A 26707-nucleotide genomic window follows, 5' to 3' on the forward strand; every position below is an offset into this window, starting at 1 on the left:
ATACAAAAACAAACAAGAAAAGGAAGGATGTAGCTAGGAGTTCCTCTGTAATGCTTCTTTAACGCACACACTCAACACTCTCTCTCTCTATGGCAAGCCAGGTTCTGCCCAATGCAGGTGTTCAAATGTCAATTCCTCTTTAATATACACAGAGATGGCCTCAGATCATTGGGGGTGAGCCAGGGTGACAATTGGGTGCTGCCTTAATGCCCATGCCTGCAAGAGTCTTGTAATCTACCTGTATTCATGAGTGCGGATAGGAGTGAAGCCTCTTGGGCTTCCAGTCTGCAGTGTCTCTGTCACGTGGAAACCTGATGGGTGCCACTGTCAGTGGAGCCAATTATGCACAGTGCTCACTAAACACAGACCATTTTAGCCTTCCTAACTGGCCACCAATAAAAAGACGCTGAAGTATCCTGAATATCAAAGAGAGATTTCCACGATGCCTCAATACAAACCCCAGTCTGGGCCTCCACGTGACAGGCCTTGTGCCTAGTGTTTTGCACAAGTCATCTCACCTACGTGATTTGCTTAAGGGGCACCTCTGTCTGGCTATCTTGTGTCATCTGCCCCAGTGTCACCCAAGTTCTCCTTTGTTTAAATGTTCTGCCCAAGACTCACGCCAAAAAATCTCTAGTTTTGCGGTGAGCCGAGATCGCGCCACTGCACTCCAGCCTGGGTGACACAGCGTGAGACTCCATCTCAAAAAAAAAAAAAAAAAAAAAAACTCTAGTTAATCCCACCTATCTCCAGTGCGGCTTTTTCTCAGTACCTTTCCAGCAACAAAGGTGACTGTTTATTCTGTGTGTCACAGCTGGTTTCTTGTCAGCCCTAAGCAGTTGGTTATTGTAGGGACAGGCGTATTTTATGCCTGACAAAAAGCTGTGACATGTGGAAAGCAGAACATTTCTTTTGCTATCAGGTTTGATATCAACCAGGCACATTTTCTCCACATCTTCACCTTTCCGCCTAGAAGGCCAGATTGACTTCATGTCTCCAAGTCTCTGATTCCAGCGGTGTATGCAGCAGCTCTCTCTCACAGCCTCACCAGCACTCCTCATGTGATGGATTCTTCCCCAAATGTTTTCTTTTTTTTTTGAGACAGGGTCTCACTGTGTCACCCTATGGCTGGAGTGGTAATCCTGGCCTCACATGGTGCCAAGCAGGCCACACACCACCACAAGCTCCAGCTAATTTTATTTGATATACATATATATATATATATATATATATATATTTTTTTTTTTGGTTGGGGTGGTAGATGAGTTTATATGTTGCCCAGGCTTTCACTAACCTTTGGCTTCTTTTAGAGATCTCACTTCTACCTCAGCCTCCCAAAGTGCTGGGATTACAGGCATGAGCCACCATACCCAGCCTTCAAATGTTTTCTCATGGAGATTCTGTTCTTTTCCGCCTTTCTTCAATAGAAATAAGCAGTAGGCTTAAACCCCTTTAGAGATGGCGAATGAAAGTTTATGTGACCCTTTATATCCTCAGCACACTCCATTAGTCACATCGGAAGAAAAAAAACCTACAGGGCTTTGGTCAGACATAATTCAATTAGACCCTTTGTTGGAGATATTTATTCAACTCACAGTCTAGCTACAATATTCATAGTCATCCTTTCTGCCTACTAGAAAGTCAAAGCAGAGAATACCTGAACATGCAGTAGACAGCGTGGACTCAAACCGCTTTGCGTCTGCGTTGCCCTTCTTGCTGCCTGGCCCATTTGTCAAGCACAGTCGTTTGGCAGCCCTTCTTTTATCCAAGCAGGTCGTGTTCCCTACATGGGCTCTGGTCAGGGCTCTGAGATGACCTGTGCAAAACACTAGGCACGACACCTGTCACGCGGAGGCCCAGACTGGGGTTTGTATTGAGGCATGGTGGAAATCTCTCTCTCACCTTCAGGATACTTCAGCGTCTTTTTATTAGTGGCTGACTAGGAAGGCTAAAATGATCTGTGTTTAGTGAGTACTGTGCATAACTGGCCCCACTCACAGCGGCACCCATCAGGTTTCCATTAACAGAGACGCTGCAGACTGGAAGCCCAGGAGGCTTCATTCCTATGTGCACTCATGGATACAGGCAGATTAGGGAACTGTTGCAGACTGTCCCAGAGGTGTACTGCTGCCTTGAATTTTATCATGCATGCCACTCTCTACTTTTTCAATGCAAGTTTTCAATAATGTGTTCTGGTTTGCTGGGACTGTCACAACGAAAGACTACAGGTTGGGTGGTTTCAATAAAAGAATTTTATTTCTCACAGTTCTGGAGGCTGGAAGTCCAAGATCAAGGTGCCAGCAAAATAGGTTTCATTCTGATCCCTCTTTAAGCTTGCTAGTGGCCACCATGTTGCTGTGTGGTCACGCCACCTCTCCTGTATGTGTGCGCCAGGTAGGCAAAGAAACAGGGCAAGCTCTCTGATGTTTCTTATCAGGCCACTGAGCTGGTCATGAGGGCCCCCCTCTCATGACCTCATCTAGCTCTAATCACCTGCCAAAGGCCTCATCTCCAAAGACCATCACACTGGAGGTCAGAGGGTCAACATGAATTTGTGGGGATACATTCAGTCCATAATAATATAAAAGTTATTCAAGGCCCTAATAACATTACAAGCCAGAAGTTGGATAGCATATTCTGCTTAAGGCAATGGTGTCCCTTGAAGGCTATCTTTCTGCTTTTGGATAAAATGGTCAGAAGGGTCAAAGTCAATACTCAAGTATTAGGGTTAGTGATGTTACACAAAACATCAAGCACAAACAGATTAAGATTGAGAAGCAAGATTGTGAGCAATGTTCTCTCTCACCAAGCTGATGAGCCCATCATCGCTGAGAGCAGGGGTAGTGGTTAGGCTGGCTAGTTTGTAGTAGATTACTCCTGTTTAAAATGTAAGACTAGTCATTCAACATGTTTTACATTTAAAACACATCCTTTGACCTAGCGACTTCTACATCTAAGATGTAAGGTACTGGAATAATATATTGTTCAAGTACAAACGTCACATCAAAGAAATATCTAATGAACTCTATGCATCTCTGAATGTGTCTGTCAAAAGTGAATATTTATACAGTCTTGCACCTATTAGGACTGGTTTTCCTTGGGACCCTAAGCCGTGCTATTTTGCAGGATGGGGGGTTCATTGAAGCAGTGTTTATAACTTCAAACAGTTGGAAATGACTGAATGTCCACCAACAGGGGAATAATTGAACTATTATGGACATCTGTACAATAGAATATTACCTCATTTAAAAGAATGAGATAGGTCTATAGGCACTGACCTGAAAAAATGGGACATATTAAGTGAAATGTCATGAGAGATATATAAAATAAAAAACAAAACTTGTTGCAAACCAGTATGTAGAGCATGACCCCCCAAAAAATGGGAGGAGTTGTGTGTGGCTGACTGTACAAATCAAGGAAAATGTCCAAACTAAGGAAACAATACAGGCTAAATTGTTAACAGTGATTAGTTACTTTAGGGAATCAGAAGGAAGAAAGGTAGATTAGCTCAGAAAGACCATAGTTTGAACAGGTTTTTTAAAGTATTGGACTTAACAAGTTTTAACTTTTTGTTTTCCATTATTTTTATATTAAGTGTAGAAAGTCCCATTATTTACTTTTGCATAAATAAATAATGCAAATCAGTGAGTGGGCTGTAGACTCCAAGTCACTCTTATATAGTGTCTCAAACTCATTTATTGGCTATGTGACTTCTAAGTAAATTATTGATCTCTCTGAAACTCAACTGTTTTCACCCTACATATCAGGGAGAATTCCTACTCTCATACCATTATTAAACCAAAAAAATTAAAATGTGAAAGAAAAGCAATTCAAAAATAAAAACAGAAGAGTAGGCCAGGCGCCTGTAATCCCGGCACTTTGGGAGGCACCGGTGGGCAGATTGCCTAAAGTCAGAAGTTCGAGACCAGCCTAGTCAACATGGTGAAACCCTGTCTCTACTAAAAACACAAACATCATCCAGGCATGGTGGTGCACGCCTGTAGTCCCAGCTACTCGGGAAGCTGAGGCAGGAGAACACCTCCACCAGGAGGTGGAGGCTACAGTGAGCCAAGATCGCCCCACTGCATTCCAGCCTGGGTGACAAAGCAAGACTCCATCTGAAAAAACAAACAAACAAAAACCAGAAGAGCACTGCAGGACTGTCAGGCTGTAGTGGTAGAATTTAAGTTTCTAAGCTAGAACAAAAATCAATTCCATTTAATTTTCACTTTAATACTACAGCTCCCAGTTTTTACTAAGAAGGTGTGCATCTTCTGTAATAAAGGCTTTTGGCAGTACTCACAGACTGCCCTGGCTCCAGTTCAAATGCTTCACCAGGGACAAGCATAAGAGGATCTGGCTGCAGAGCCTCGACTCATGAGCTGAAGGTTCGCTTCTTCCAATGCGGCTGACGCTGTTTTTCTTCCTACCATTTCCTGCTTCCAAGGGCAGAAACATCTACATGATGCATGGAGTTGATCTTTCCCCTTTCATGCTGGGATATACAATTATATACAATTAGGCATTAGTGGGTTTTTCATTACAAGTAATTTTGGCCACCCCCAAAAATATCCAGGTGGGTAGCTGCTGACAGAACAAATGGTTCCACCTACTTCAACAATGGCTATCATATGATGATCCCTAAGCCATGATTTTAACTAGAGCGAACCTGAAACTAAAGGAGAATATATCATTAATAGTTGTGGACCAGTGAGCCATCATGAACAGTTCAGGCTATTTCTCTAGCCATTTATCAACTGGTGTTATGTAGTTAAAATTAGTAAAATACTACATGTTACATTACATTCTTTTTCTCCCAGCTTTATGAAGGTATAACCTACACCTGAAGTACACGTACCACCTCAATTAAGATAAAATTTCCATCACCCAAAAAGTTTCCTCTTAACCCACTGCAGTCAGTTCAACCAACCTGCTTTTGACTTATTTAGACTCCTATGTAAATACATAATTCTATGTAAATAAGAGTCTTTTGTGTCTCTTGCTTTCACTTAGCATACTGTTTTGAAATTCATTCATGTTGTTTTGAGGATCAGTAGTTCATTCCTTCTTATTGCTGAGAAGTATTCCATAGTATGGATAGACTGCAATTTGTAACTACTGTAAGTAACACTGTGAACACTTGCATAAAAATCTTTGGCCATATGGGTAAACCTAGGAATAGAATGGCTAGATGGTAGGTGTATGTTTCAAGAGACTGCCAAGCTATTTTCTAAAGTCACAACATAACATTTTACATTGTGACTCACCAGCAGTGCATGAAAAGTTCCACTTGCTCCAGTCTCAGCAATATTTGATTTATGGGTCTTAAATTTTAGCCATTTTAATGGGTATGCAGTTTATCATTGTGGATTTTATTTGCATTTCCCTGATGACTAATGACGTTGAGGATCTTTTCAAGTGCTCACTGGCCATTCATATATCTTCTTTGGGGAAATGTTTATTCAACTCTTGCACATTTTTAAAAAACGGTTGTTTTATTTTTATTATTAAGTTTTAAGAAATCTTCATGCATGCTGGATACAAGTCCTTTTGGCATGCATTATTTTTAGAGGGCATATTTCATTTTGAAAATGTTGTAAGGATCTGCTTACAACAGAGTTGTGAAGGGTCAGATGGAAGTCTGGGTATTCACAAATCTTGCAAGTTAGACACTACTGCCCCAATTCAAGGTTGTAATATGGTTGGGTTTTCTCCTAGTAGTAGATTCAGCAAAAGATCCATAAACATAATTCTTATTTTACTATCTTTGTTAGCTATATCTTTTTTTGTAGACAGAATCTCACTGTGTCACCCAGGCTGGAGGGCAGTGGCACAATCTCGGCTCACTGCAACATCCACCTCCCGGTTCAAGAGATTTTCCTGACTCAGTCTCCCAAGTAGCTGGGACTGCAGGCCCACACCACCATGCCTTGCTAATTTTTATATTTTTAGTAGAAATGGCATTTCGTCATGTTGGTCAGGCTGATCTCGAACTATTGGCCTCAAGTGATCTGCCCACCTCAGTCTCCCAAAGTGCCAGGATTACAGGCATGAGCTGCAGCGCGCCCAGTCTTTGTTAGCTATTTCTACTGGGACTCTAAAGTATTATATTTTATCATATTTCTTATTACTTCAATAGTACCTGGGAACTTCTCTCAAACATTAGACCCAGCTTTTTTTCAGAGATGGTACCTACTGGAGAATTCTAGATTGAAGAAAGAAAGGAAATTGGGATATAAATTAAGGAGGATTGGCTGAAGCTTAGCTTCAGGAAAAAAGAGGCCTAATATCTCCCTATAAGAGAGAAACTAGTAGCTCAATTAAGTATTTAAAACCATGATTTTATAACTGACTGATTACAGTAACACATATGGCCTATGGCAAAAATAAGCTTCTCATTGTTTCCTAATGTTCATACTGCATTGATACCAATACTTGTCCATTTTAACTCTTACAGCAGAACAGACCTTCGTTGCATGTACTCCATCTTAGAGTATCACAGATAGAGTAAAAAATACCTGTGCACCCTCACATATTTTGAATCCTTGTATTACAGAATTTTCTTTCACTTTAAACTGATCTCAGAAGCTATAATTGTTGGACCATAATTGATTCTTAAACGTTTTCTAAAAATATCGTTATTTTAGTGTTTCTCAATGATGAATACATGTCAAATGTAGAAAATCAAAGCTAAACCCCTGTTATCTCAAACTCACGCAACATGAACTCTCATCAATTATCTTGTTTTATCAATAAAGAAAGAAATGGAATCTTGCTATGCAGGAGTAATCCGCTCCAATGTGATGCTCTGATGTCTGAGGAGCACATCTGCCTTTCAGAACAGATCCTGCACTCTGCCAGTGCATTTCTCTGGCACTCCACAGGGCTTTTACCCAACAATGCAGCTTCACACACAGACACATTCGCATATGGCACAAGCTAGTCTAATGCAGGGAAAGGGTGGTCTCTACCCACACAACCAGACAGTGCTTTCTACTTTATTAAACATTAAAGCCCAAATAGATGTTCCCTGTGGAGGAAGACTAAAGGACACTAGGGGAGGAGAAAGGGACACTTGGGAAGAGAATCACACCACAGAGACCAATCTTCACAAAAAGGGTCCAATATTGATTTCTAGCGAGGAGCAGGGCATGGTCAGCTCAAACTTGGTGATAACGTCAGGATGAAGAACCCCAAGCTTCCCAACACTTTGACCCCTGGCAAAGATCTCTGCACATCGCCCGGGGAAGAAAGCAGGCCCTGAAAAAGACAAAGTGAAAGAAAAATCAATGTTTCTTCTGGCAAAATGTCAATAGACATTTAACACTAAAAGCCCACTAGTCTACTTTAAAACTAACTATTCTTTAAACCACTGGCTATGAAAAGAGAACGCTTCCTCATACTTTCTAGTATTTAAAAGAAGAATTTGCTATCAAGAAACTCTTGCAAGGAAAAAATCAGGGGCAAATATGAAAATAAGGGTCCTGTATTTTTGGTAACAGGGGCCCGAGCAGGAATGATGAAATCATGGAGGCTGCTGAAGGCCCACAGTCAGAAGTCCTAGGGGACCTCTGCCTGCACTTGGAACTGGTCCTAAAAAGGACAAAAGGCAAAAAATGAAACATAAAACTGATGAACTTGCATGGGAAGAACCTGTTTTCAAACAGGTTTTTCCATAGCAACGCTCACTGGATAAGACATCGACACTGAATTCATTTGCTCTGTACACAGTCACTCTTTCTCACCTTATTACATAAAGAAACCGGAGCCGCAGCATCATAGGCCAGCTACCGGGGGAACCACACTTCTGATGACAGGCCATGCTACCAAAGGCAACCCACATTCCCGTCTGAAAAGAGCTTTCTAGGCAGTTTTGGAGCATCTACTGTAAAACCACAGCAAAGGTCAGCCCAACACAAGTCTGGGTTGATGCCTCGTTTACTTCAAGACAGGCAGAAAGTTCTCCCTTCATCAGTGCCAATGCACTGATACAGCTTACCAAGACAGTAACAGTTCTTGAGGTTTACACAGCTAAAAATGAACATATAGGCCCACTCCATATTCATGAAATTACCAGTGCCACAGGAATCTATCAATGCTCTGTACTCTCCTGAGGTTTACAAATATGCCGACTCATTGCTCTCACCACCAACTTGAAAACAGATCAGGCCTGCAGCTCCTGACCGATTCAACAGAAACATTTACTGGCACACACTATAAATACCCATGCAGAGCTGGGCCACAGCGTCCAGCCTGCCACTTCAGAGCGAGTGCATTATTGATGAAAGTGTAAACTGCTGAGTCTCTACTAATGGTTCCAAGGTCAGCGTGCTTAAGAGATACAGAATCAGGTTGGAGGGGAGGGGAACCCGCTACCATCAAGTTAGTACCATAGAGACAAAGGCAGTTACATATATTTCTTGACCAGCAGAGAAGGATTTTGTTTATATTTCTGGGGAAAGAGCTGGAAAACATTCTAAACTGTCAACTTAAGTAAACCCAAAGCAACAGAGGTGAAATATTAAGGTGGCCTCTTTTTCACATCTCTCCAAACTCAACAATTCTGCCTCACTGTCTTTTAAAGCAAGAATTTCAGTGACTGCATTTAACTATCTGGCTCTGTGCACTAATCCACACTTGGGGTGAGGGATAGGGAGGGAAACCAAATAAAACAATGCAGAAACCAAACCCAACTAATAACATAGAGTCTCAGTTTCATATGAATATTACTAAATCTGATAAAGATGGTACATTTTAATTCTATCAAAATAAATATCTAACTTAAAAGACAAAACTCTCCACCCCTCGACTCCCCAAAGGAAAAGAAAAATCTTCAAATGACATGTAAGTGAAGATTACATAAGGTGTTAATGGTGAGCAATACAATCAAGAACTGCAGAACTGGAAGGACTGCTGGGGACTGTTTATCCCAGCACCCCAGCATCCCTTTACAGAGCTGGACTTGAATACAACCACACTAACTGAAAAAAGACACCAGCTTGCTGTGGTTTTTTCCAACTTTTATCTTATTAATAGATTCAAGGGGTACGTGTTCAGGTTTGTTACCTGGGTATATTGTGTGATGCTGATGTTTGACACCAGCCTATTTTTAAGGGACACTCAGAAAGACAATGTTCAAGATCTTCCCTGGTAACTTTACTGTGTTTAAGAATCCTCATTGTACCAAAATCCATCCTTTCATCTATCTTCAATTCCAATTTGATTGGTTTCATTTTTACTGAAGCATAAAACCAAACTATTTTAGAATCTAAGCCAGATGTGCTAGTTCTAACAATGTTAGCAAAATAAAGCCTAAGAGATAACAGCTTAGAATTTTTTACTTCATAAAACGACTTCTCAAATCAGCACTTTTTTAGCAAAATTCAGTTATATTCTTCTTCAGCTGCCAGCTCTACCTCTCTCCAGAAGTTTGGATCAAACTTTGCTTTAGCTCATTAACCAGTTAGGTACTTGATCAGACAAAAATATTTTTGTCACTAAATATAATTTTCCCTCTTTCCAAAGAAAAGCAAAAAAGAACTAAAATTCACATTATGCTTTATTTAAAACATATCCAAGTATATGAGTATTCTACATAACATAAACATCAAAAGCTCTCACCTGGGCCCATAGACCCATCCAGGCCACTGTAGCATCTCAAACCACTCTGGAGTCAGAAGGCCTTCACAGTGGTCCAGTGGAGCTGATAGCACATACAGGAGTCTGCTGCCCTCTTGTCCAATACTAATCATCCTCCCCTACCAACTCACACGTAAAAATGAAGCCTGCTGCCCTAGCATCCAACACAAATTATCCTTCCCTACCAACCCTCATGTAAAAATGAAGCCCAGTGATAAGATTTCTGTATAAACTCGACTTTGCTGAAAACTGCACGCTTTATATCTGACCTTGTGAAAAATGATAAAATGGCAAGTTAAAATTGTTATCGCAGGTTCAACACGTGTGATTTTCTTATCGACTCCTCTTTTCAGCAAGGTTGAGGTTCTGTCCTCCTTATACACAAATTAACAGGTATGCACACAAAAGGTCCTTCAAGTAGTCTACTGGTACAACAGAGAGAATTTTAAAAATGTGCCACTTGATGAGATATTACATGTAAACTAGAAATACTGAAGGAAAATATAATGTTATTAAAACACAAACATTTCTTAGTGCTTTTGAAAACCTTTAAGGTTCAAACCAAACTTTGCAGGCAGAAGTGAATTGCTTCAAAGGACAGAAGAGAGAATAACTACTTCACTAAGAAAACAAGGGAGATGTGGCCGACTTGGGCAACAATTAGGCCCTAGAGTTCAAAGATGAGAGCATCTCTACTGCTGGCAGAAAGCGGGTAGTTCACAGTAACTCCGGTAGATTAATGTGATCATAGCGCTCTAGCTAGGACTAATGCATCTTAAAGCAGAGTATTTCCAGAAATAAAAACAGTCACATCTAAATGGAACAAAATATGAGTCTAGGCTGGTGAAAAATCAGACCTGGGTGGTAACCTTATAGCATCAGCAAACAAAAACATACTTTTAGAGAAAGAGCAGCATGCTGTGTCTAGAAATATGAAGTTGCCAATTCAAAGAAAATCACATTGCTTTGTGAAATGTGAATTCTAAAACTCAAATTCTATAAAGTACATTAGTTTTTTCTTACTGATGTTTCGAGATGCGTAGTACTACAATTTTCAATGTGAGCCCAAAATGCTCCCAGCAAAAAGCCTCCCAAGCCCACTTTTCTACCTACTTCCTTATACTGGTTAAACTCTCAGCTTTGCTGCTATCTATCACAGTAAACGGCTTCCAACATAAAACAGATGTGGGGGAAATAGTGTTCTCCGTTGAAATACATGTGAAAGTCTGGACAAAAGAAACATCAGGTAAGCACAAATAAGAATTAAATTTCCAAAACTTAGTGGGGTGTTAGTAAGTCCCTTAATTAAAGCCTTTGTAGCATCTCCTAGAGGTCTGTAATTGTCTCTGTGCTCAAATGGCAGGACCACTCTGAGGACCTTGGGGGTAATTCCTGGGCCTGTAATCCAGCACAGCACCCAGTCTTTAGCACATTTTCTGGCTAATTGACCATCAAAGAGTTTGTAAGCTCCCTCTCTTGCTCATTGCTAAACACTTTTCACAGTTTCTTTTTGCCTCATTTTTTTTTTAAGAGTAGTATTATAGACCCAAAGTTTGGATAAGCTTTACACATAGAGTCATTCCTATAATTTTAGGGAGCATCGGAAGTAGAAGCTGAAGGTGGTAACTGAGCAGACCCCCTAATCTAAAAACATTAGAAGGCGTTATCAAGCACCTTCTTAATCAGAGTCTTAATTCCTGATCTTAATCCCCCTGCCACTGGCTATATTCAACTCATTCATTTGGTATTTTATTTGGCCCATCTGTAAAAAGTCATCTACTCATACAAGTTTTCCCTTTTTTTTACAGTACTAATACATGATGTGAGGCTCAAATCCACATATAGTACTGCTTGCAATCTGGTACTTAACCACCCAAAATTTCTGCAATAAAGAGATAAGAACAAAATATAAAGGGGGGGGGGGCAGGGAACACTGGAAAAGGAATGTCCATATGTCACATATATGGCAAACAACAGAAACTATCATCATGAGTTTTAACTACATATAAGTCTCCAACTTCAGGGATGAAATAAAAAAATACAAAATTATATAGATATTGTAAGCCACTGGGCCAACTGAATATACTGTAAATATGTTCTAAGTGACTAATTATGTACTATGGAGTGAAGGGAGGAATAATCATTTCACAGGCTGATTTGGGGGTTGGCATCTACCCAAGCCCTTCTCCTCCCAGAAAAGGGAAACAAACATCTCCAGTGTTCCATTCTGGGGTGAAACTGATAGGGTGGGTGACGTGGCAAAGTGTGGAATGACACTGGAACCATAATTTCCTACAGAGGAGGAACTTCCTCCTGGTTTCCCACTAGTTTTCTGAGAATGCAGTAACAGGAATTGTAGGACTCTGCCGCCAGCCCATCAACATCACCTTCCTTTTCTAAACAATGTTGATTTAAAGGAAGAGACAGCATATAGAGACTATAAAACAAAACACACACTTATCCCACGTGAGCATGGTGTCATTCCTAAGGGTGGCTGTTCTCAAAGTTTTTGAACCAGCAGTATTTTGAAGGCACCAATGGATTTACACAAGGGAAGAGAACTCAAGGGAGAAAACAGTACAATGTAGGTAAGACATTAGCTTATAAAAGGAAAGAAAAAGGTTTAGGTATATGAGGAGGAAAAAAATCACTATCGAGATATAAACACAAAAACATTTTTTCAGATCCTAGGACACTCAGTTGGGAGAAAATGTCTCTGCAAAGACAATTTAATTTGTAGGTGGAGACTGAATAATTTCCAACTGGTAACATAAAACACCCATTTTCCCCTGATGTATACAATTCTTCACCTTGCATTTGAAGTGAAATATTTATGGTAGCTAACGTCTGTAAAGAGAAGGGACCTAATCCCTTGAGTTTAATGGCCATCTTTCATCCCTTTCTGAAGATCAAAAGAAAGAAAAACCCCTTACACAACTTTACAGTGCTAATCCCAACACACCTGCAGACACCATTAACTCTTAAAGTGAAGGCAACTGGATTTGAGGGAACTGGTACCTACTTAACCCCACAGCATGGAACTCAGGGAGCCCATGACACAGCAACATTCCATCAACACAGGGCAGGGCATAATATTACAAATCCAGACAGGATCCTGTAGGGCCTTATGCTTCAAAAGAAATCAGCAAAACCCACACTACCTAGTCCTCTAAGTGATGGAGAAATGTCTTCAACAAATAACCATCTTTTAATTTTAACAATTACCACAATCTCCTTGTGACTAAATATTTGGAATCGTAACTCCAAAATTTCCCCGTCTTAATTTGTGTAGAGGAATTTATCATTTACCATTTATTTCTGTGGTTTTTACTTTTTAACATTTCTTATGAAACGTTTAGTTAATTAGCAGGGCAAATACGAAATGATTACATAGAAATGCTCGGGAAACGCTGAGATCTATTTTAAAGTCTAATCTTAGCTATGTGTCTCTCACGCACACATGCACACTCATATTTTAAAACCTAAAGGAGGTCAGGAATGTGGGAAGAGCTTCAAGATGACCCAGCTAATTCCAACTTTAAATCCGTCTCAAACTGTGTAAAACCAAAGGACTTTTACTTCTAGATTAAAAAGTATCCTCACTGTCAGTCTGTTTTGAAAACTTCTGTTCTTAAATAATGCCATCATCCTATATTTGTCTCACACCCATATCATTTTCCCCCACAATTTTCACATTTCTTCAAAATGTATAGAATATATTTAGAATAACAACTTCAAAAAAAAAGAAATCACTCTGCTTTCTTGGCCCAACAAATGGTTCTTTATCCAGTCTTTCACCTGACAAAAAAATCTTTAAGGGGACTATTTCTCAAACTAAAAGGAATAACTTATTACTTCCTCCACAAGTACAGTGAAATAATTAAAAAGAGACTGTGGTAGGACTAATTAAGGAAAGAATAGAAATGTCGACTGTATGAGATTGTATCCAAATTTCACAATTAGTTAACTTATTCAATTGAGAACTTTAGCTAACTTAGTGCAAACATAACTTTAAACATGTAATTTTGATAGCTGTTTTAATTTCAGAATAAGATTTCAGGTGACAAATAGGGCATGTAAAAGAAAAACAGGGCATGGTGGCTCACACCTGTAATCCCAGCACTTTGGGAGACTGAGGCAGGAAGATCACAAAGTCAGGAGATGAGACCATCCTGGCCAACACGGTGAAACCCTGTCTCTACTAAAAATACAAAAAAAATTAGCTGGGGCTGGGTGTGGTGGCTCACGCCTGTAATCCCAGCACTTTGGGAGGCCGAGGCAGGCGAATCATGAGGTCAGGAGATCGAGACCATCCTGGCTAACAGGGTGAAACCCCGTCTCTATTAAAAAATACCAAAAAAATTAGCCGGGTGTAATAGTGGGCACCTGTAGTCCCAGCTACTCGGGAGGCTGAGGCAGGAGAATGGCGTGAACCCAGGAGGCGGAGCATGCAGTAAGCCGAGATTGCGCCACTGCACTCCAGCCTGGGCGATGGAGCAAGACTCTGTCTCACAAAAAAAAAAAAAAAAAAAAAAAATAGCTCGGCGTGATTTTGATTCTCAAAAATCAAGAAAAGAAAAATGAAGGAACAATGAAATTGCAAAAACATGGCAGCCCACTTTCTATTCATCACTCATTCCCAGTACAGCCCTGGCCAAACCCTTTGTGGGACAGACAAGTTACAGATGGGAAAAAGTGAAGCACAAGGAGATTAGGAGGCTCGCCCTAGGCAAGCAATAGTAGAGGCTGGAGAGCAAGCAAAAGGTGAAGAAGGGCCGTGGAATCGGCTCCTCTGTGTGTGGCCCACAGGTACATAAGGCCTAGAGCAGAATGTTTTTAAGCTTTTGGTCAAGCTGTCCATTTCATGTTAGAAAACTTCTGGTTTAAAATTAAATAAACAAACAAAATTTAAGAGAAAACAAGAAAGACTGACAGTTCATCATCTCTCACCTTAGGACATACCCAAGTAGGCTCTGTCATATTAATACAGAACAATACTGACAAAACCTAGAGCCTTCCATGGAAAATAGAACTATTTATTTTTAAAATCCCATCTAACACAGATACTTGTATGAATAAATTTCAGATTCTTGAAACAAAGCTGGAATTATTTCAGCAGACAAGTACCACAGGGACACCATCTACAAAGGCAAAGGAAAAGACCTGAAATGTTAGAACCTGTGGCAGAGATTACTTCTGAATTTAAACTCCTGCAGAATCTTAAAACTGGAAATGACCTTGGAAGCAATCCTGTCCATTTGCTTCACTTAATATATGAAAAAAAATAGATACTAGACAGATTAAGAAAACAGGTAACAGCAGAATTGAGATCAGAATTCAGGTTTTTTCCTGAAACCCAGTCTGCAGCTAATCCAGTGTTGCTTTTCTGAAGACAGATAGACCTAAGATCTACTCCAAGTTTACTCTGAAGAGATTTACACATTCCAAAATGTTTTCACAAATTCTTGCAACTGCCTTCCCTGACAACTCTAGGATGTCGATGGGACAGATATCGTCATTGCAATTTTACAGATGAAAAAACTGGTGTGAAGGAATTAAGTCTTTAATCACATGGATTAAAGTGACAGAAGGACTTGCCGCAACACTCAGTGTTATACGGACTCTGTCACAGTCGATTAGCATGCATCCTAGGGTTTTACAAACAACATATTCATTACACATAACTAAATATTATATACATGAATATTATACACAATATATATAACGAATATTATATATATTATATATAATGAATTAATGTCTATTCCATCTTGGGAACTGCTTTTTCAACTGAGTTTATATTCACGTGTCTAAAGACATTTTAATCACATTCCATTATATTTATATATCATAGTTTGTCAACTTATTCTACAAGTATTTCATCCTGGAGTTGTTTCCTATTATTCATTAGTATAAATAAGGCTTCTATAAGCATAGAGTCTTTATTGGATTACTTCCCTTTTCTAAAAGTAGTACTAAAGGTGAGGCATAGTGTTGCACAACTGCAATCCTAGTGCTTTGGGAGGCTGAGGCAGGATGGTGGCTTGAGACCAGGTGTTCAAAACTAGCCTGGGCAATATAATGAGACTCCATCTCAAAAAAAATACATATATGTACTACATAGGTAAAAAGAAAATGAATCATTGTGTAGCTCCTTATATAGCAAAATGTTAAACAATGCACTTCTGGTAGTGGTACTAGCAACAAACCACAAATAGAAGATGATATTGATCTCATCTTGTACAACACCAATAAAAAACTTTCTCCTGCATAACACAACTACTGCCTTTAAAAAAAAATTCCACTGGTAGGAAAAAAAAATGCCTCAAATCAACCTAGGAAAATAATTCCAAGAGGAAACCTTTTTTCAGAGAATGCAATTCACAAACTAAAGGTATTTAGGGATTAAGAGAGTGACTAACAACCTTTATCTTCTGGAAGGTGAGTGATGAAATATAGTGACTCGGAAGGGGGAAAATGAGGGTTCTGGTTCTTGGAAGGGAGAAGTAGAGGAAAGTACAACTATGACACAAAAAACCCTACAAGACAGGAAGGGCCAGAGGGTCTTGAGACATTTTACTTGGCCTTGTAAGACCCTCAGCAGGAAGATCACAGAGAAATATGCTAGATCTGAGGAAGAAACTACATTAGGTGAGCCCACAAATATATTTCCTACATTACCAGTCCCTTCCAAAAAAGCCCCACCATATACAACCATTTTCTCCCCTTCATTTTAACAAGAACATCCCTATCAATAAAGGCTTTGTAAGACTCAAAAAGTCTTTATCCCCTTCTCTTCCAGAACAATTCAGCCCTAAAGGAGCTGAAGAGGCAGAAATCCCTACCTGGTGGTGAGAAGGTAAAAAACTGTGTCCCCCAGATCAGGAGAGAAATCTAGCATGGGGTGTCAGAGCCCAAGGGGGAGGGAGGGCATCCACAAGTGAGTGGGGACAGTCCTGTGGGAGGAGTCAGAGGCTCAGTGATGAGGGGTGCAAACATGCAGAGGAGAAGATGAGGAAGAAGAGAGTTCAGTTATAGGCAGGAACATGGATCAAGTAAGTAAATAAACTAAGAATAATGGGAGTTAGTTGTCTCAGTATTGGAAAAGAGAGGTACAAATATGGACCAGAAGAAAACTGGGAATAAACCCTAAAGTGTTAGGTTGGAATTGGACGTACTGTAGACTTACAGTCATATATAGACATGTGTATCTATGTTTGTGTACATACATATATATGTACATAAACAAATATAGATGCATAGATGCAGATGTGTATGCAAGTGTGTGCGCACAGGCACGCATCACGCCACAATCCCAGGCTCAGTCCTCTGAGAAAGCCTTGCAATAGCAACCCTCCCCTACCATAACAATAATCACACCTTACACCCTAGATCTTGGCTTCAAGATACCATTTTCCACTAAAAGAAACCAGGTTCGAGAAATGAGGTAAGAGAAAGTTCAAGATAGACCTAGAATATCTTGTGCCAAAAGCAACGAAGTGCTCAAGAATAATAGGAACATGTTAAAAGCAAACTGAAGCCAGCCTCAACGGACTCCTGCTGGCCAAATTGGGGACAATTTAATCATCAAAATAAATGACTGTAATGGATTTAAATACACTGAATAAAATCAGCAACAATGAGTCCATACTGACATAACTTAAGTATATAGAAAAACTGATTAGAAACAGTATATTTACATAATTTCAAAGCTCTTCCCCACAAGATATTAATTATAATGGAGAAAAGAATAATTTTACAGTAAAGATGACTGGTAGCTACAACCTTAATTAAGTGATTACAGTGAACATTATCAGTTATGGGATAAATGAAAATTGTATGCCACTTCATAGCATGCGCTGGGAAGTTAGCATTACTACTCTACCATTCCTCCAAAGATGCCTAACGGGAATTTAACTAGTGAAGAAACATCAGACAAACCAAAATTGACGAACATGCCACAAAATAACTGGCCTGTAATCTTCAAGTGTCAAGGTCATGAAAGTCAAGAAAAGACTATTCTAGAAGTCTCCAGAAGGAGACTAATGAGACATGATGGCTGAAGACAACAAGTGACTCTTTGCTACTGATATGGTTTGGCTGTGTCCCTACCCAAATCTCATCTTGAAATGTAGTTCCCATAATCCCCATGGGAGGGTCTGGGTGGGAGGCAATTGAAACATGGAGGTGGTTATCCCCATGCTGTCCTTGTGATGGTAAGGGAGTTCTCACAAGATCTAATGGTTTTTTTTAAGAGGCTTTCCCCTCTTTACTCACTCTCACCCCCTTTACTCATTCTCCTGCCGCCCTGTGAAGAAGTGCCTTCCACCATGACTGTAAGTTTCCTGAGGCCTCCCCAGCCATGCAGAACTGAGTCAATTAAACCTCTTTTCTTTATAAATTACTCAGTCTTGGATATTTCTTCATAGCAGCATGAGAACGGACTAATACAGCTATAAAGCACAACTGATAAAACTTGCATAGGGCCTAAGGATTAAATGGTGGTTAACATAAACATCAATGTTCATCTGATTTTGATGATGATTATTATGGTTATAGAGAATGATGTCCTTGTTTATAGGAAATACACACCAAACTATTTAGGGGTAATGCAATATCAAATTAGCTCTCGAACAGTTCAGAAAAAAAAATTTTTGCATACCACTTGCATTTTTAAAATAAATTTTTACTATTTCAAAATAAAAAATTAACAAAATGGGGACTTCAGTTATAGAAGATGCTTAAAGGGAGTTTCCATCCAATTCCTCCCAAAAATGTTTAAAAAATTATTGCCCTGAATTTGGGGTCCAAGACGGCCGGATAGAAACAGCGCCAGTCTACAACTCCCAGTGGTGCAATGCAGAAGATGAGTGATTTCTGCATTTCCAACTGAAGTACCAGGTTGATCTTACCGGGACTTGTTGGACAGTGGCATGGAGCCCATGGAGTGTGAGCCGAAGCAGGGCGGGGCATCGCCTCACCCGGGAAGCAAAAGGGGTCAGGGAATTCCCTTTCCTGGCCAAGGGAAGCCGTGACAGATGGTACCTCAAAAATCAGGACACTCCCACCATAATACCGTCCTTTTCCAATCATCTCAGCAAACAGCACACCAGGAGATTATATCCCGCACCTGGCTCAGAGTGTCCCACGCCCACAGAGCCTTGTTCACTGCTAGCACGGCAGTCTGAGATCAAACTGCAATGGCGCAGAGAGGCTGGGGGAGGGGCATCCGCCATTGCTGAGGCTTGAGTAGGTAAACAAAGTGGACAGGAAGCTTGAACTGGGTGCAGCCCACTGCAGCTCAACAAGGCCTGCCTGCCTCTGTAGTCTCCACCTCTGGGGACAGGGCATAGCTGAACAAAAGGCAGCAGAAACTTCTGCAGACTTAAACATCCCTGTTTGACAGCTTGGAAGAGAGCAGTGGTTCTCCCAGCACAGAGTTTGAGATCTGAGAATGGAGAACCCACCTCCTGAAGTGGGTCCCTGACCCCCAAGTAACCTAACCCAGGAGACCCCCGAGTAACCTAACCCAAGAGACAGCTCCCAGTAGGGGTCGACTGAAACCTCAGTCTCAGGGTGCCCCTCTGAGACAAAGCTTCCAGAGGAAGGATCAGGCAGCAACATTTGCTGTTCTGCAGCCTCCACTGGTGATACCCAGACAACCATGGTCTGGAGTGGACCTCCAGCAAACTCCAACAGACCTGCAGCTGAGCGTCCTGACTGTTAGAAGGAAAACTAACAAACAGAAAGGAATAGCATCAACATCAACAAAAAGGACATCCACACCAAAACCCCATCTGTAGGTCACCATCATCAAAGACCAAAAGTAGATAAAACCACAAAGATGGGGAGAAACCCGAGCAGAAAAGCTGAAAATTCTAAATCAGAGTGACTCTTCTCCTCTAAAGGAATGCAGCTCCTCGCCAGCAATTGAACGAAGCTGGATGGAGAATGACTTTGACAAGTTGACAGAAGTAGGCTTCAGAAGATCGGGAATAACAAACTTCTCCGAGCTAAAGGAGAATGAACACATTGCAAAGAAGCTAAAAATCTTGAAAAAAAGATTAGACAAATGGCTAACAAGAATAAACAGTATAGAGAAGACCTTAAATGACCTGATGGAGATGAAAACCATGGCACAAGAACTACGTGACACATGCACAAGCTTCAGTAGCCAATTCAATTAAGTGGAAGAAAGGGTATCAGTGACTGAAGATCAAATGAATGAAATGAAGTGAGAAGTTTACAGAAAAAAGAGCAAAAAGAAACAAACAAAGCCTCCAAGAAATATGGGACTATGTGAAAAGACCAAATCTACGTCTGATTGGTGTACCTGAAAGTGATGGGGAGAATGGAACCAAGCTGGAAAACACTCTGCAGGATATTATCCAGGAGAACTTCCCCAATCTAGCAAGGCAGGCCGACATTCAAATTCAGGAAATACAGAGAACGCCACAAAGATACTCCTCAAGAAGAGCAACTCCAAGACACCTAATTGTCAGATTCACCATAGTTGAAATGAAGGAAAAAATGTTAAGGGCAGCCAGAGAGAAAGGTCGGGTTACCCACAAAGGGAAGCCCATCAGACTAACAGTTGATCTCTTGGCAGAAACTCTACAAGCCAGAATAGAATGGGGGAAAATATTCAAGATTCTTAAAGAAAATAATTTTCAACCCAGAATTTCATATCCAGCCAAACTAAGCTTCATAAGTGAAGGAGAAATAAAATCATTTACAGATAAGCAAATGCTGAGAGATTTTGTCACCACCAGGCCTGCCCTACAAGAGCTCCTGAAGGAAGCACTAAACATAGAAAGGAACAACCGGTACTAGCCACTGCAAAAACATGCCGAATTGTAAAGACCATCGATGCTAGGAAGAAAATGCATCAACTAACGAGCAAAATAACCAGCTAACATCATAATGACAGGATCAAAGTCACACATAACAATATTAACCTTAGTATAAATGGGCTAAATGTCCCAATTAAAAGACACAGACTGGCAAACTGGATAAAGAGTCAAGACCCATCAGTGTGCTGTATTCAGGAGACCCATCTCACATGCAGAGACACACATAGGCTCAAAATAAAGGAATGGAGGAAGATCTACCAAGCAAATGGAAAGAGAAAAAAAAAGCAGGGGTTGCAATCCTAGTCTCTGTTAAAACAGACTTTAAGCCAACAAAGATCAAAAGAGACAAAGAAGGCCATTACACACTGGTAAAGGGATCAATTCAACAAGAAGAGCTAACTATTCTAAATATATATGCACCCAATACAGAAGCACCCAGATTCATAAAGCAAGTCCTTAGAGACCTACAATGAGACTTAGACTCCCACACAATAATAATGGGAGACTTTAACACCCTACTGTCAACATTAGACAGATCAAAGAGACAGAAAGTTAACAAGGATATCCAGGACTTGAACTCAGCTCTGCAACAAGCAGACCTAATAGACATCTACAGAACTCTACACCCCAAATCAACAGAATATACATTCTTCTCAGCACCACATCGCACTTATTCCAAAATTGACCACACAGTTGGAAGTAAAGCACTCCTCAGCAAATACAAAAGAACAGAAATCACAACAGTCTCTCAGATCACAGTGCGATCAAATTAGAACTCAGGATTAAGAAACTCACTCAAAACCACACAACTACATGGAAACTGAACAACCTGCTCCTGAATGACTGCTGGGTAAATAACGAAATGAAGGCAGAAATAAAGATGTTCTTTGAAACCAATGAGAATAAAGACACAACATACCAGAATCTCTGGGACACATTTAAAGCACTGTGTAGAGGGAAATTTATAACACTAAATGCCCACAAGAGAAAGCAGGAAAGATCCAAAATGGACACCCTAACCATCACAATTAAAAGAACTAGAGAAGCAAGAAGAGAAGCAAACAAAGCAACTAGAGAAGCAAACAAACTCAAAAGCTAGAAGAAGTCAAGAAATAACTAAGATCACAGCAGAACTGAAGGAGATAGAGACACAAAAAAACCCTTCAATAAAAAAACCAACGAATCCAGGAGCTGGTTTTTTTTTTAAAGATCAACAAAATTGATAAACTGCTAGCAAGACTAATAAAGAAGAAAAGAGAGAAGAATCAAATAGATGCAATAAAAAATGATAAAGGAGATATCACCACCAATCCCACAGAAATACAAACTACCATCAGAGAATACTATAAACACCTCTACTATAAACACTTCTATCCAGAAGAAATGGATAAATTCCTGGACACATACACCCTTCCAAGACTAAACCAGGAAGAAGTTGAATCCCTGAATAGACCAATACAGGCTCTGAAATTGAGGCAATAATTAACAGCCTACCAACCAAAAAAAGTCCAGGACCAGACGAATTCACAGCCGAATTCTACCAGAGACACAAGGAGGAGCTGGTACCATTCCTTCTGAAACTATTCCAATCAATAGAAAAAGAGGGAATCCTCCCTCACTCGTTTTATGAGGCCAGCATCATCCTGATACCTAAGCCTGGCAGAGACAAAACAAAAAAAGACAATTTTAGACCAATATCCCTGATGAACATCAATGCAAAAATCCTCAATAAAATACTGGCAAACCGAATCCAGCAGCACATCAAAAAGCTTATCTACCACAATCAAGTCGGCTTCATCCCTGGGATGCAAGGCTGGTTCAACATACACAAATCAATAAACGTAATCCATCATATAAACAGAAGCAAAGACAAAACCACATGATTATCTCAATAGATGCAGAAAAGGCCTCTGACAAAATTCAACAGCCCTTCATGCTAAAAACTCTCAATAAACTAGATATTGATGGAACATATCTCAAAATAGTAAGGGCTACTTATGAAAAACCCACAGCCAATATCATACCGAATGGGCAAAAACTGGAAGCATTCCCTCTGAAAATGGGCACAAGACAGGGATGTCCTCTCTCACCACTCCTATTCAACATAGTGTTGAAAGTTCTGGCCAGGGCAATCAGGCAGGAGAAAGAAATAAAGGGTATTTAATTAGGAAAAGAGGAAGTCAAATTGCCCCTGTTTGCAGATAACATGACTGTATATTTAGAAAACCCCATCGTCTCAGCCCAAAATCTTCTTAAGCTGATAAGCAACTTCAGCAAAGTCTCAGGATACAAAAATCAATGTGCCAAAATCACAAGCATTCCTATACACCAATAACAGACAGACAACCAAATCATGAGTGAACTCCCATTCACATTTGCTTCAAAGAGAATAAAATACCTAGGAATCCAATTTACAAGGGATGTGAAGAACCTCTTCAAGGAGAACTACAAACCACTGCTCAACGAAATAAAAGAGGACACAAACAAATGGAAGAACATTCCATGCTCATGGATCGGAAGAATCAACATCGTGAAAATGGCCATACTGTCCAAGGTAATTTATAGATTCAATGCCATCCCCATGAAGCTACCAATGACTTTCTTCAAAGAATTGGAAAAAACTACTTTATAGTTCATATGGAACCAAAAAAGAGCCCGCATTGCCAAGACAATCCTAAGCAAAAGAACAAAGCTGGAGGCATCACGATACCTGACTTCAAACTACACTACAAGGCTGCAGTAACCAAAACAGCTTGGTACTGGTACCAAAACAGAGACACAAACCAGTGGAACAGAACAGAGCCCTCAGAAATAATACCACACATCTACAGCCATCTGATCTTTGACAAACCTGACAAAAACAAGAAATAGGGAAAGGATTCCCTATTTAATAAATGGTGCTGGGAAAACTGGCTAGCCATATGTAGAAAGCTGAAACTGGATCCCTTCCTTACACCTTGTACAAAAAGTAATTCAGGATGGATTAAAGACTTAAATGTTAGACCTAAAACCATAAAAACCCTAGAAGAAAACCTAGGAAATACCATTCAGGACAAAGGCATGGGCAAGGACTTCATGACTAAAACACCAAAAGCAATGGCAGCAAAAGCCAAAATAGACAAATGGGATCTAATTAAACTAAAGAGTTTCTGTACAGCAAAAGAAATTACCATCAGAGTGAACAGGCAACCTACAGAATGGGAGAAAATTTTTGCAATCTACTCATCTGACAAAGGGCTAATATCCAGAATCTACAAAGAACTTAAACAAATTTACAAGAAAAAATCAAACAACCCCATCAAAAAGTGGGCAAAGGACATGAACAGACAATTCTCAAAAGAAAACATTTATGCAGCCAACAGACAGATGAAAAAATGCTCATCATCACTGGCCATCAGAGAAATGCAAATCAAAACCACAATGAGATACCATCTCACACCAGTTAGAAATGCAATCATTAAAAAGTCAGGAAACAACAGGTGCTGGAGAGGATGTGGAGAAATAGGAACACTTTTACACTGTTGGTGGGATTGTAAACTAGTTCAACCATTATGGAAAACAGTATGGCGATTCCTCAAAGATCTAGAACTAGAAGTACCATATGACCCAGCCATCCCATTACTGGGTATATATACCCAAAGGATTATAAGTCATGCTGCTATAAAGACACATGCACACGTATGTTTATTGCAGCACTATTCACAATAGCAAAGACTTGGAATCAACCCAAATATCCATCAGTGACAGACTGGATTAAGAAAATGTGGCACATATACACCATGGAATACTATGCAGCCATAAAAAAGGATGAGTTTGTGTCCTTTGTAGGGACATGGATGCAGCTGGAAACCATCATTCTCAGCAAACTATCGCAAGGACAGAAAACCAAACACCGCATGTTCTCACTCATAGGTGGGAACTGAACAATAAGATCACTTGGACTCAGGAAGGGGAACATCACACACCGGGGCCTATCATGGGGAGCGGGGAGGGGGGAGGGATTGCATTGGGAGTTATACCTGATGTAAATGACAAGTTGATGGGTGCTGACAAGTTGATGGGTGCAGCACACCAACATGGCACAAGTATACATATGTAACAAACCTGCACATTATGCACATGTACCCTAGAACTTAAAGTATAATAATAAAAAAATAAAAATAAAAATAAATAAAAAATAAAATAAAATAAAAAAGGAGTTCTTGTATTATAGAGATGCATCTTGCTGTATTTACAACTGGGAATGATGTAATGTCTTAGATTTGCTTCAAAACAATTTAGTAGTGTGGAAAGTGGGTGAGGGTACCAATGAAACAAAATTGACTCTGCATTGATCATTGTTGAAAGCAGACAATGGGGACATCGGGACTCATTATGCTAGTCTCTTTATTTTCATGTATGTTTTAAAATTTTTATAATAAAAAAGTTTTTAAAAAAAGTATTGCCCTAGTCCTACACCTTGATAGAAAAGGAAATAACTAAATGTGAATACATCAATGGAGACGGGACTTTTGGAACACAGATAAACTCAATAAACTCATTTGCTTGGATATTAGACATATCTACTTAAAAAATAAAAGAATTAGCTGAGTGTGGTAGTGTGTGCCTATAGTCCTGGCTACCTGGGGAGGCTGAAGTGAGAGGATCACTTTTGCCCAGGAGTCTGAGGCTACAGCGAGCTATAATCATCAAGCCAGGTGCTCCAGCCTTGGTAACAGAGTGAGACCCTGTCTCTTTAAAAAAAAAAAAGAAAGAAAGAAAGGAAAGGAAGGAAGGAAGGAAGGAAGGAAGGGGGGGAGAGAGAGAGAAAGAAAGAAAAAAGAAAAAGAAAGAAATATGAGCTGAACCATCAATGTTCTGGCAGACATTCCTTTTTAAGTCAGTGTTAATGAAAAATAATTACTCTTAATTTTCCAGTATCCAGAAATGTCAAAAACCTTCAAGTACCTAGTGTTCCTGTGCAATCGGAACTACAGAACACCCAAAGCCTGAAATTTAGTTGATTTATCAATAGCTAGACAGATATCAATCACTTTTCACACTCACAATGTACCACCTCTATGGGATATGATTAGTTGGTATTGCTACAATCTTAGTACTCATAATCACAGCATACAAAAGAAAAGCAAGTGAAAGTAAGGTAGAAAGAGAAGAATAAAAATGCCTAATCATCTTTGTTATAGCATTCATAAACTTCCTCATTTTCTATAAGGGTAGGCTTCCAACTTTTTTTAAGAGAGGTAACCCTCTGTTCAAATCTTACTTGGAAGCATACATACAATTTTTTTTAAGTGGTTTATCAGTGGGAGCCAAGAAGACATTTTAAAAGCCAGTCTTCTAAAACATATTTCCTGGGAGTGGCCAATGCCTTCATTAGCTGTAAAAATGCAAATGCAAACTGGAAATAAATGCCAGTGGTTACCAATAATAGCCTTAAAGGCAATAAGATAAAGTGTGTCCAGGAAAACACTTTACATGTAGATACAAGAGTGAGCCATCTAAATGTGTTCAAAAGTAAAGGGTTATAGTGGGGGCAAGGAATGAATGAGAATGAACAATTTCACTAAGAACTAATTTTAAAATAACTTAGAAGTTAGCTTGAAACTTGATTCAGTTTAGAGCTGGATGGCATCTTAACACTGCCAAGGGGTTCCATCAAGTAGCAATTAAAATATAATTTGTAAGTGAGGATTAGTTTCAACTTTAAGAAAGAAACTCCCAAATGGCAATGGTTTAAACAAGATGGAAGTTCTATTTCTCTCTCTTGTCAAAGCCACAGTAAGTGCTCCAGGGGAAAAGGCCTTTATTTTTTGTGGTCATGTGCTCAGGAGACCACTCCACATTTACCATCCCTACCTAGGGATTTATTCAATGTGTTTTCCTTCTTTCCAGCCACCCATCCATCCATTCTCTTAATCCTTCTGGAGTAAAGTTGGACTGGCCACTTAGAGGGTTGATAGCTTATCAGAATACATCATGCTCTAGGAATTCCCAGGACAGTGACTCTTAACCAATATGCTGCAGCACACAGATGTGCCAAAAACAAGTGCTGCCCCATTTTGGCCAATGTATAAAACTGCTGATACCTGAGGAAAGTAAAACTGTCTCATATGTATAAGATAAACACGGAGTAATCAGAATCATCCTAAAAATCCTTTGAACTTTCAGGACCCGGGCCCTTGAAAGATCACAAGCTAAAAATGAACTTCTTTTAT

The 26707-nt window shown here is 39.9% G+C and overlaps 1 protein-coding gene across 1 annotated transcript in view; it reads right to left on the minus strand.

Moving 5' to 3' along the window:
- Positions 1-6922: 6922 nt before the first annotated feature.
- The window catches only part of FARSB (phenylalanyl-tRNA synthetase subunit beta), an 80901-nt gene continuing 61116 nt past the window's right edge, over positions 6923-26707 (minus strand). The window contains exon 17 of the mRNA XM_003908000.4: positions 6923-7260. Coding sequence (XP_003908049.1) covers positions 7109-7260 — 152 coding nt within the window. The 3' untranslated portion in view covers positions 6923-7108. The remainder of the gene's footprint in view (positions 7261-26707) is intronic.

This window comes from Papio anubis, chromosome 10 (assembly GCF_008728515.1).
Source record: "Papio anubis isolate 15944 chromosome 10, Panubis1.0, whole genome shotgun sequence".
Classification (NCBI taxonomy): Eukaryota; Metazoa; Chordata; class Mammalia; order Primates; family Cercopithecidae; genus Papio; species Papio anubis.